Genomic DNA, 12,018 nt, shown 5'->3' with positions numbered 1-12,018 from the left:
GGTTGGAGGGAGGCTACGCAGAGTCTAGGTGAACTCTGGACGAGTGAGTCTTGAGTCTTTTGCCTTTACCTATAAACTGTAGATACCACCGAGTTCAGAAAAGGGCCTCGCGGAAAAGTGAAATGAAACATGTTTGAGAGTCGAATGGCAAACTAAGGATCGGATGTGTGCCACAAGGATTCATGATGATGTCTGTCTATTGATCAACGCCCTCAGAAGTATTGAGGCGGCCGTTCGCACTATCACAGACCCTGCAGACGTCACAGACCCTACAGAGGTTTAGGCTGGACGGTTCTCAACGGTGAGACGTCTCAAAGATCGCTGCGGTGAGGGAGAGGAGGTGAGAGAGAGAGTGGGAGGGAGAGACAGAGACTGAGACAGAGACACACACACACAAACACTCACACACACACACCGAGACAGACGGGGGAGAGGGAGGGAAGGCGAGACACACACACACACAAACACACACACGCACATGCACACACACACACACACACACACACACACACACACACACACACACACCGAGACAGACGGGGGAGAGGGAGGGAAGGCGAGACACACACACACACACAAACACACACGCACATGCACACACACGCACATGCACACACACACACACACACACACACACACACACACACACACACACACACACACACACACACACACACACACACACACACACACACACACACACAGAGGGGGGGAGAGCGAGGCGGGAGGCGGCGGGGGGCTGAGGGTGATAACCCGGGCAGAGGTCCAGCCAGCGGCTCCGGGCTCTCGGCCAGGCAGTAGTGGCGGTCAGCAGTCCGTGGTCAGCAGTGAAAGCCCCTCTTTAATATTTACACACACGAGAGAGGGGCTGACCCATGGACCGCTACAAGTGTCCCTCCTCCGGCGGCGGAAGGGGTCGTTCAGACCGGGCGCGGTGCACGGGGAACGCTGCGATTTGCATGAAAATGGAAGAGCGGAAAACGAGGCGGCGAGGCGCAAACAAAAGCGGCGACGCGCGGAACGAGGAGGAGGAGGCGGTGGAGGCGAAGGTATAGCGCCCTCCTGAAGCGCGTTCCCGAAGCGCGTTCCCGCGAGACTCTCGTGGGTTTGGCGGGAGCACGCGGCCGTGTCACACTGACACTGGAACCACGTGTGCCCACTTAACCGCTCGTTTACAATCTGTCACCGGTGATTTCACTGGGATTGATCGACCAGGGACCCGGTGATTAACCGAGCCGAGGCAACGCGTGGCGCCGGTCATGCGTAACTACACCACAGCACAGATCACACTCCTGGTCAGAGAGACCGACTGAGCCCATGTCTCCATGGAGGAACCCCGCTGTCTGCATAACGACTCTCACCAAACACGCACCTGAACCGTAAACCCACTATAAGTGTTCCAGCTAAATGGTAAATGGACTGCATTTATACTGTTATTTTCTAACCAGTGGCCACTCGGAGACCTTTACAATACTGCCCAACAATCACACATTCATGCACACATTCATTCACACACCGACGGCGGGGTCAGCCACGCAAGGCGACCGCCAGGCGCCAGCTCATCAGGAGCAGTCAGGATGAGGCGTCTTGCTAAGGGATACCTCGACACTCCGGGGATCGAACGGGCAACCTTCCCGTTACCACGCCGTCTTACCTTCCATCCGGCGGAGCTGTTGCTGTCCCCCTTATCCTTGAAGTAGGGCACGTAGCGCACCATCCAGTCGTAGATCTGCGAAAGCGTCAGCCGCTTCTCCGCGGTGCTCTCGATGGCGCGCGTGATGAGGTCCGCGTACGACTGGTTCCCCCACGCGTTCCGCCGGGACGACTTGGCTTTACGCAGCTGGCCGGACGCGTCGCACGCGGCGCCCGCCAGGCACGGGTGCACCTCGGAACCGGGGGGAGGCACCGGGGAGGAGCCGACCGGATGCTGTAGGTCTCCTCCCGGCGTCCCGCAAGCGAGCCCCGCTCCTCGGCACGCGGGGACGTCCTCGGGCTCCAGCTTGATGCTGAGCAGCGGCGGCAGACCCCCGCCGCCGCCGCCGGTGACCTCGCGCCCACCGGGAGGAGGAAAGCCCTCCGGGCACGGAGCGGCGGGCCAGGTGCACGAGCGAGGCCGACTTTGCGTCTCGAAATCCGAGTCGATATCAACCTGATGCGCGTCTAGTTCACCGTCCTCCATCATGGTTCTGTCTTCGGCTCAGACCCGGTAACCGGAAAATAAATATCCACGAGACCTTCTGAGCTGCGTTCGTTGGTTTGGTCTTAACGTAGAAATCCGGGAAATGAACGGAGCGTGTAGTGTGTAGATCTAGAGATCTACACAGATCTAGAGATCCAGAGAGCGGATCTACAGAGCGCTATTCACCGGAGGAGGACCGGAATCATGATGAACGGAATCCCAGCCGTACGTGTAGAGATAAGAGCAGTAATAAGAGCAGCAGTAGCCTCTGGTCCATTGTCCCTTCAGGTGATGAGCGGGTGGTGCTGGGTGATGGATCGGTGCTCTACATCCCGGGAGAGGGTCGAGTCCCGCCGGAGCCACAGCAACAGATGAGAATCCAGATAAGAGAGAGATCACGCGCAGGTAGACGGCGGTGAAGGGTACCCGGGAGGGGGGGGGGGGGTCCCGGGTTTAGAGGACATCCACGGAGCGAGAAGCCATAAAAAACCCGGAGAAAGGAGGTTGTTTTATCGAATCCCCCCTCGTTGAGGAGACGCGAGAACCGTTCGCAGCGTCTCGCGCCCCGCTGTCTGCGACCGGAATGGAGATGCGTGCGCACGTGACCGATCGATACCATTCCAGTCTGGGTGAGAAGAGGAAAAAAGCATCACCCACTATACTCTGTCAGCTCCGTCAGCTCCACCTCTCTGCCTCCTCCTCCACTTTCTGCGTCCGCGAGACACCGGCTACACACACACACACTGACACACACACGCCCTTCCGCTGGGCTCCTCTCTCACGCACATGTGAGGCTCCCGGTCTCCTCCTCACTCCTCCTCCTCCTCCTCCTCCTCCTCCCCCCTGTCAGGTCTCCACACACGTCCTCATTTGCTTACAACTCGCCGCGTCGCCGTGAGCCCCACGATGACGCGCGCGCGGTGGAGAGGCGGTTGAGGGGAGTTCGCACGCGAGATCAATTCTGTAGGATAGCACGCGGACACTAGATGATAACCACCGCGTCACGTGAACGTCACATTGGTATCGCCTTGTTTTATGCCGCTAAATTGACCTCAGCCAATTAATCAATTAATAGGAAAAACCATGCCCAATTATAAATGTAAAAATGTGTTATTTATAACGATAAATAATGATGATATAACGTGATCTGGTTCGGATACTTTCTGGTTTTTAAACTGGGCGGGATGTGATGGTTTTTATCGGGAGTGAGAGATAAAGATGATCGAGAGGGGTGAGAGAACCACGCCGTGTCACGTGGTTCTACCTGTAGTCTTTTGAGGTCGGACTGCAGCAGCAGTCACATCCGTCACGAGACGACACGCACCTTGACTCACCTGCCGTCAAGGTGAGTATGGGGGGGGGGGGGGGGGCAGATCACATAACCCTCACTTATGCGCTCCTTCTGTTCGATTTGATTTTTTAGCGACAACTTCTGATTTCATGCGCGCGCACACACACACACACACACACACACACACACACACACACACACACACACACACACACACACACACACACACACACACACACACACACACACACATTCATACAATTAGTACTAGTTTGTTCAACAGGTTATCTTCAACTTGTTCGTGTTTCCAACTCGTGTCGTACCTGAACCCTGGCTCGGTCAGGTAACGTAAACACACACACATCATTCATCGTTCATCTATTTTCGTCTGCTCAGGAGCCAGACGTGTCAAGCCAACCAAGGCAAGCTCGTATGCAGCCCATTGGCTGAGCCCCGGCAGGCCCCGCCCACCCGGCGCAGCGCTTGCAGCCTACACTTAAACATTGCGCAATGACGAAAGAAAAACCACCGTGCGCCCAGACAGGAGGGATTTTGTTGTTGTGAAACGAGTGTGTCGAAAATAGCACGTGTCCTCAAACGTGGAGTGGCGTGTCACGGAGTCTCAGAGGGTGACTCAGGCCCCGGAGTCACTGTAATCACGGCCAAAGCGCTATGTCGCTAACGCCTAACCGTCGCACCAGGGAGTTAACCCCTGGGTTGCCATGACGCCCCTCCAGGGAACAGGGAATCAACCCCCCTCCCCCACCCCCACCCCACGACAAAATGAACTTCAACTGAATTCCTGGGAACCCAGAGATGAGTTCCTCCAGCCCGAAACTCTGACTGGTTGGACTGGGACTGGGAACCAGGCCAGGTGTCTCTTCTTCTTCTTCTTCTTCTCCCATTGAATGATGTCTAAGGAGATATCTGATGAGATGTGTGATGCTGTCCAGATCCACAGGTTTTAAATCGGGGAGTCACTGTAGGACCCAGATCTGGTTTAACATACTTTTGAGATTATAGACACAGTGGATGGAGGTGATCTCCTCCTTCCTGTCCTCCACCCCCTCGTTCTCCACCTCTACCTCCACCATCACCTACTCCTCCACCTCCACCATAACCTACTCCTCCCCCATCACCTACTCCTCTACCTCCATCATCACCTACTCCTCCACCATCACCTCCTCCTCAATCAGACCCGACAGAAGTGCTTTCTCTCTCTTAGACACTTCTAAGACCTCCGAGTGACAGAGGGAGAAAGAGAGGGAGAGGGGGAGACGGGGATATAGAGGGGGAGACAGCGCCAGGGAGAGAGCACTAGATCAAGGGAGAGACAGAGAGAGAGAGAGAACAAAAGAAGAGAAGGAGAGACAGCAGACAGACGGATGGAGGAATAAAGACGAGCCCTGACTGGCACAGGTATTCATGTAGTCCACCGTCTGCAGCGTCTAGTCCTGGTGTCTCTAGCCTGTGCTCTGGGTCTGTAGTCTCTAGTTCTGAGTGCTTAGTCTGTACTCCTGAGTCCTAGTCTCTGGTCCTCAGTCCTCCTCTGGTCCTGAGTCCTAGTCTCTGGTCTCTGGTCTCTGGTCTCTAGTCTCTGGTCCTCAGTCCTAGTCCCCAGTCCTCAGTCCTAGTCCCTAGTCTCTGGTCCTCAGTCCTAATCCCTAGTCCTCAGTCCTAGTCCCTAGTCTCTGGTCCTCAGTCCTAGTCTTAATCCCTAGTCTCTAGTCCTCAATCCTAGTCTCTTGTCCTCAGTCCTAATCCCTAGTCTCTAGTCCTCAGTCTTAATCCCTAGTCTCTGGTCTCTTGTCCTCAGACCTAGTCTCTTGTCCCTAGGCTCTGGTCCTCAGTCCTAGTCTCTAGTCCTCAGTCCTACTCTCTTGTCCCTAGGCTCTTGTCCTCAGCCCTAGTCCCTAGTCTCTGGTCCTCAGTCCTAGTCTCTAGTCCTCAGTCCTAGTCTCTTGTCCCTAGGCTCTGGTCCTCAGTCCTAGTCTTAATCCCTAGTCTCTAGTCCTCAGTCCTAGTCTCTTGTCCCTAGGCTCTTGTCCTCAGCCCTAGTCCCTAGTCTCTGGTCCTCAGTCCTAGTCTCTAGTCCTCAGTCCTAGTCTCTTGTCCCTAGGCTCTGGTCCTCAGTCCTAGTCTTAATCCCTAGTCTCTAGTCCCTAGTCCTCAGTCCTAGTCTCTTGTCCCTAGGCTCTGGTCCTCAAGGCCCGCCGGCCACTCCGGGCCTCATACCAGACATTCCGGAGGCCGCGCGGGATTGCCTGCCGGATCCCTGCGGCCGGCCCTGGAACGCCGCGGCGTTCCGCGCAGCCGCAGGACCCCGCCCGCCAGCGGAGGACCGGAGCAACAACAAGACCCGGCAGCAGCGGCCCGCTGCCTGTCACCCAGCGCTCTGGCAGCACCGCGGAATCTGATTCACATCGCAAAGGAATGCTGCCGCCTCCCCCCTCCCTCCCTCCCCCCCCCCCCCCCCCCACTCCCCCCTCTTTGACTCATGCGAGAGGAGGCACCACCCCTTTCTCCCTGCATGGGACCCCACCAACCACCACCAGCAATATCCTCCGCTATGGCCCAGAGTAACACAACGTTTCCCCGGACCCAGGGCCGGCCTTGTGGTTCCCCCAGGCACCGCCCACATCCCGGGCCCCCCCCCAGTGAGGGGGGGGGGGGACCACAAGGGGGCGGACCCCACAAAGGGGCGGACCCCTGGGTCTCCCTCTGGGGAGAAGCCCCCTCCCACACAGTCCTTTAACCAGCATACGGTCCCTCGACGACAGCGGAAGCAGGAGGGATCCCGTCCAGGAGTTTGGAGCTAGCCCCGCATCGCACCAGTTTAGACCTCGTTAAAGACTTCCTGGTCCGGTCGCGGGGCAGGCAGTCGTTGTTGTCGGGGGTCGGGCCCGGAACCAGGCCTCGCATGAACGTTAGGGTTGAGCACGACGGCTGCAGAGACAATCAACGCTGCAGTCTTTAATCAAAGGGGTGTGGGAGGGACTGGTTGGCTTAGCTCAGCTACCGGGTTGATGCGCTAGCGGAACGCCTGGTAACCGGAAGGTTGGTGGTTCGATCCCCGGCTCCTCCGACTGTCGAGGTGTCCCCGAGTGAGACGCCTCACCCTGACTGCTCCTGACGAGATGGCTGTCGTCTTGCGTGGTTGAATCCGTCGTCGTTGTGTGAATGTGTGCATGAACAGTTGTAAGTTGCTTTGGAGAAAAGCGTCTGCTAAATGTAAATGTCAATGAAACACTGAAGTCAAACCTTCAAAAAAAGTCAAACCACAACCGGAGAATCTGGGTGTACTGCAAACGTGGTTTACTCAGTGTCACAGGCCCTGATGGGCTTAACCTGTGTTCGATGCCCGGCTACACTGTTCTTTATCAACCGTTCTGTGGGGAAAAACACAACCTTCAATAACTCAGACCACTAACGATTGTCTTTTTGTATGCTGGCGTTTTTTGTGTGTTAATACGACTACAGAACTCTATTACAGCGATTAAATAACAGCCTATAATAGTTGTATACAACGTTTCCACCATGTTACCGTACCGTTACATGGCAGTAGGCCTACCTCAAAGTGACACAGCCCTACTGTGACCACAGACCTGCTCTGCTTTCAGTCTGTAGCAATAAAGGGTTCAGCGCAATAAATCCATGAGCTGCTCTGTTCAACACGTCTTCTTACACCTCACTATCAGCCAGGCCAGGGGGTTCCAAACTGTGGTCCGAGAGTCATAAGTGGGGAGCAGCAACGGCCCAGGTTGGTTGTTAAGGATTTTTGATTGCTTTTTCACTGCATAACATTGGCCCTCCTCCACAGAGTTAGTCAGTATCTTATCCTCTTTGTTGGGTACGGGGAAAGGGTTAACCTAGCGATTATGCTTGGCACTTGTTTCTATAATCATCTTTAATGTGCGACAGCAATATATTATTTCACTTTCTTATGACAAATGTACTTTTGTAAGTCGCTTTGGATATAAGCGTCTGCCAAATGCCCTAAATGTAAATGGATGAGTTAGGAAAGCCCAGCGCTATAGAAATCCACATTCAACAACATTCGACGAGAGAAGGATATCCTTTCACATCAAAATTCCTCACGTCGGGTCTGTAAACAAAAAGGGGCTCCACATCTCTCTGTGATGACACCGCTCTGTACACAGCGGAGGAGGGGCTAACAGGACGCTGGCGACCGCTCCGATCTCCCGGCAGGAGGCTGGATCGGTTCCGGGAGGACGGCCGCTAAACACGAGTTCAGACGGGAGGAAGGAGCCTGCGTGTGTCGGATCCACATTAGCGCCTATCAGCTCTGGAGCTGAGAGACACACTTCCTCCCTCTCCTCCGAGTGGCACCCTGCCGTCGTTTTGACGGTCGCAGTAAATCGTCCAGCATTCCCATCTGCGGGCCTTCTCCTGCTCTTACTTTCTCTATTAGGGCGTCACAATATCTTGTCCTTTATGTTCATAATCGAACAGTACACGATTTTATCCGCATCTGCTAGTGGACGGACGGCATTAAGGAGCAGGTTGGAGTTCGGTGTCCACCCCAAATTAAACATCCCTTTATTAAAGACTTTGCCCATGGGCGCCGTTCCGAGAGGCTTTCAACTCTTTTCAATATGAGCGTTGTTACGTCTTCACCTTCGCACTCTCCTAGTCCGGATAAACACCCGATCAATGCGTGGTGGGTGTCCTGTCCTCAACAGCCAATTACCGACCCTCCGCGGGAGGCCTCGACGATGACCCTCAGAAACACCCAGAAGATCTCCTGCGCTCGCATCATGTTGCTTTTTTAATTATTTACCGGATGCGAGTTACACGGTAAACCGTAATGTATCACCTTAGATTGGCCGAGCCGCCGGGCGATATGTAAGGAGTTCGAACGAGGCCGGAGTACGCAGGTATGATGGGCGCTGTTTTAGTGCTCAGTCTCCGGTTGCCGTGGGACACGAATGGGTTAACGTGGAAAGAGGTAGAAACGGGGGACATAAATGCTTTTGTGAGAGGAAGAAAGGAAGGCTTTCACACAGGTCTATGTATCATTAAGCAATTGAGAAAGCTAATTAGAGTAGGAGGAAGAAATGTGCATATCTCAGGGCTAATTATTTCCATGGCAACCGCACCGCACGTGGCGATGATGTGGGGCTGGCAGCTGAGCCTGATACCTCGGTGTCGGGAAGAGCGGGGGCGCCCCCTTGTGGACATCTCGGTTTCTTGTCGATTTAAATAACCTGTAAGTCAGAAGGTCTCGGTACCTATTGACCATAATAACAGACAAGAGAAAACATATATTGGGTCTTTTTTTTTTATTAACTTGTAAAAAAAAATCGTAAGAAAGCTCGAGAACGAACGTACACACAAGATTCTTCAGAAAATAAAATCGTATTGTCTCTTGTCATGTCATAGTCACCATGGTAACAGTGATGCAGATCATCCACATTGTACAAGGACGTGTGTTTCCAGCCTGTTTTGGGGGGAAAGTAAAGCATTGGACAACGATTAAATGCCATGATATTATATAAAGGGAATAGACAAACTAATGCAATATCTCTCCCTCTTTACGAATCCCTGAACTTCTACAGGGGTGTAGGGAAAAACTGACATACTAGTAATAAAAACCAAGGGGACATCGATAGAGATGGTTGAATCTATTACTATGAATCTGTAAGAGACAATAAATGGGGGTCTTACGTAAGAGTCTAACTGGCTTCCCACTCTGTGCGAGTGAACCTTTCTTCAGTTATCAACACAGGGTAACCACAGCTAGCGGTAGAACAACCAACAGAACCCAAAGTCCAGTTCGTCCCCGGACGCACCCAGCCCGCCCTGAAGTCGCCGGCGCCCCGCCCCACGGACCAATCCAAAGATCTGAACTCCAACCAATCACGACCCCCTAGCCCCGCCCTCTCAGAAGTCAAGAGCCAATCCCAGAGCACCCGGGCAGGGCCCCTCCGCCCGGCGGCCTCAGTGCCTCTGCTTGCTGGGGTCGATCTTCTCCAGGTGCACCAGGGGCTTGAGCTGCTCGGCGAAGCTGCGCATGTCCTCCGACACCGTGTCCTGGCCGGCGGGCGCCAGCACGCTGAGCTCCACCAGGTAGGACAGCGAGAGGCGCTCCGTGTTCTCCGTGTTGCCCGGCACCAGCACGCGCGACAGCTTGCTCACGACCACCTTCAGCGCGCCGCGGCGGAACAAGTGCCCGTTGGCCACGAACTCGTGGTCCATGCGGAAGCCCATCTCGTTCAGGACGTCGGGCAGGCTGTGCGATGCCGACACGTCCAGGCAGTTGCGGACCAGCGCGTGCCGGCTCTTGTCGCCCACCTCGGGCTGGCCCAGGTAACGCAGGTGCCAGGGCGCGGCCGGGTGCGACAGGGAGTGGCGTGCCCGCAGGATGAAGGGGTTGCCCTGCTGGCCCTTCAGCAGGTAGACCAGCTCGTGGTCCGTGAAGGTCTCCGGCTCCATGTTGTCGCACAGCCCCCGCAGTCGGTGCAGGAGGCTCTCCAGGGCCTGGTCCAGGACGCTGCCTGGGTGGGGGGGGGGGGCGGGGGGGGTTCACTTCAGTACACTTCATTTTTTTCATTGTTTGACAAAAATGAATGTCATTTTTTGTAATTTTTGTCATTGCTCCAACAACGCAATGTTGTTGGAGCAATGACAGACAGGCAAATCGTTTTAGTTGTCCACCCATTGATACATAATTTAAACCCCAATGAATCAATCCCCCATTACTTTACCCATAATAACTCCCCATAAATACCCTATAGCCTCACCATAAACACCCCATAGGCTCGCCATAAATACCCCATAGGCTCCCCATAAACACCCACTAGGCTCCCAGGCAGGGTTGTCATTCATCTGGTTGATGACAATATCATTCAGTACTAGACATGGTATTGGTAAGATAAGTAGTCCGATCCATTATTAGTCAGACTTTTTTTGGGTGTAATTCTAGCTACACAATTCAGAAACACAAATCACACCACAAAATACCAAACATAACCCTAGATCCAGACTCCCCTGCGCCTCACTGGGGTGAATACAGGTGGCCGTGCCGGTGCCGTTACCTTGGAGCAGATACTCCATCATGTTGATGGAGCCCCCGGTGACGGGCATGACGCTGACCGGAGGAGCCTCCATCTCTGGGGGGACACATCCGCCACAATAGTTAATAATAATATTAATAACAATGCATTTTATTTATGGGCAAGAGACGGTGGGGGGTTACGGGGGGAGGCTATGCAGTGTCTATGCAGTGTCCTTACATCTGTGGTGTGTTTACTAAAACTATGATTTCAGTCACATCCCGGCCGACCACAAGTCAACTAGTTACCAATCAATCAACCAATGGGGTCCCTGGCTCGGTGTACTGCGATACAAACACCGCAATAGACCTTGTGAAGTCATACAGACGAAACACACACACTCGTTTAAAAAAACAGAAAGGCTCATCTTCGTGTTGAAGACTGTTAGACTATAGGAAGTTGATCAGCAGACGCTCTTTTATTCCCGGTAGATTAGTTTGCTATGAGCTAACAAGCTAGCCATGTAAACACTACAGGCAACACTGCAGTCAGGCTCCGTTAGCATCGGCTAAGCTAACCGCGACCGTACTTTAAAGTGTCTCCCCCGGTGAGTTAGCTATGATAGCGCCGTTAGCTTTCACTCCATGAATCTCCAGTGAGCTCTCGTCTGTATTTAATGTGTTGAATACCTGTTAGTATACTACGATGTTGGGCTGAGCTGTGGGGAGGAGAACAACCATGGGGGTACCGTGGAGCACACGGCTGCAACCCGAACCCGGCTGTGAGGTCCGCCTGTCGAGAGTGTTGCCAGATTGGACCAGATTTCCCGCCCAATAAAGCCAAGTACAATACAGTATATTGGGAAGTGCTTCTCAGACCTTCTTTACAGGTGTACCCCCTCTTAAATATTTTTTCAGCTGAGTAGGCCTACCTCCTTCACCGACACATTTATTTATTTAAATGTAAAATAAATGATTAGATGTAAATGACCCCTACAAACAACCCAAGCTATACACTACACATCAAACTCAATATCTATAATTAAATAGATAAAGAGGGACCACTGTGTTTTAATTACTATGTTTTAAGTGATGGTTACCAGAGTTTTCGCGCGCGCATTGCGCGTGCTCGACCTCTATTTGTAATTGACAGGGGTAATTGTTCAATGGAAAGTGTAGTATACTATGCATGCAAATCAATTATTTAATAGCTTTTACTGTTATTCAGGGCTGATAAGTGCATTGACATTTTAAAATGCAAGGCAACTACTATTGGTTAATTGAAAATAATATTAATCATTGAGATTAAACATCTCTTCCAGTGTCCTGGCCAAGACAAGCATGCACTAGCATACAGTCTCACATAGCATACACACAAAACCTTAGAAAAATAAAACAACTAAAACAGTCCGCAGGGGGGAAGGGGGATATCAATATCGCAAGATATCTCGGGAGGCTCAGAGAAGAGTAATATTAAGTTTGAGCAACAAAGTGTAAAGACATTTCGGGAGGCTCAATGAGGAGAGTAAAGTA

The 12,018-nt window shown here is 53.1% G+C and overlaps 2 protein-coding genes across 2 annotated transcripts; both read right to left on the bottom strand.

The window, feature by feature from the left end:
* Positions 1-730: 730 nt before the first annotated feature.
* LOC132458912 (forkhead box protein O1-like) lies at positions 731-3,251 on the bottom strand. The gene has a single exon (XM_060053307.1). It carries the CDS (start codon positions 2,180-2,182, stop codon positions 1,505-1,507), a length of 678 nt encoding a protein of 225 aa, XP_059909290.1. The 5' UTR covers positions 2,183-3,251; the 3' UTR covers positions 731-1,504.
* A 5,503-nt stretch (positions 3,252-8,754) lies between these two features.
* Positions 8,755-11,359, bottom strand: med18 (mediator of RNA polymerase II transcription, subunit 18 homolog (yeast)). The gene is made up of 3 exons (XM_060053312.1): positions 11,176-11,359; positions 10,529-10,603; positions 8,755-9,988 (listed from the first exon to the last, which is right to left on the bottom strand). The coding sequence occupies exons 2-3, from the start codon at positions 10,599-10,601 to the stop codon at positions 9,432-9,434; spliced, it is 630 nt and encodes a 209-aa protein (XP_059909295.1). The 5' UTR covers positions 10,602-10,603; positions 11,176-11,359; the 3' UTR covers positions 8,755-9,431.
* Positions 11,360-12,018: the final 659 nt, after the last annotated feature.

This window comes from Gadus macrocephalus, chromosome 6 (genome assembly GCF_031168955.1).
Source record: "Gadus macrocephalus chromosome 6, ASM3116895v1".
Lineage (NCBI taxonomy): Eukaryota > Metazoa > Chordata > Actinopteri > Gadiformes > Gadidae > Gadus > Gadus macrocephalus.
The sequence above is the reverse complement of the archived record's forward strand: the minus strand, read 5'-3'. Positions and strand labels throughout refer to the sequence as shown.

Excerpts from the sequence above, each read along its gene's own strand:
- med18 (XM_060053312.1), bottom strand. The coding sequence starts at position 10,601 with ATGGAGGCTCCTCCGGTCAGCGTCATGCCCGTCACCGGGGGCTCCATC. Across the intron at positions 9,989-10,528 it reads GATGGAGTATCTGCTCCAAG|GCAGCGTCCTGGACCAGGCC; the intron begins GTAACGGCACCG and ends CCCCCCACCCAG.
- LOC132458912 (XM_060053307.1), bottom strand. The coding sequence starts at position 2,182 with ATGATGGAGGACGGTGAACTAGACGCGCATCAGGTTGATATCGACTCG.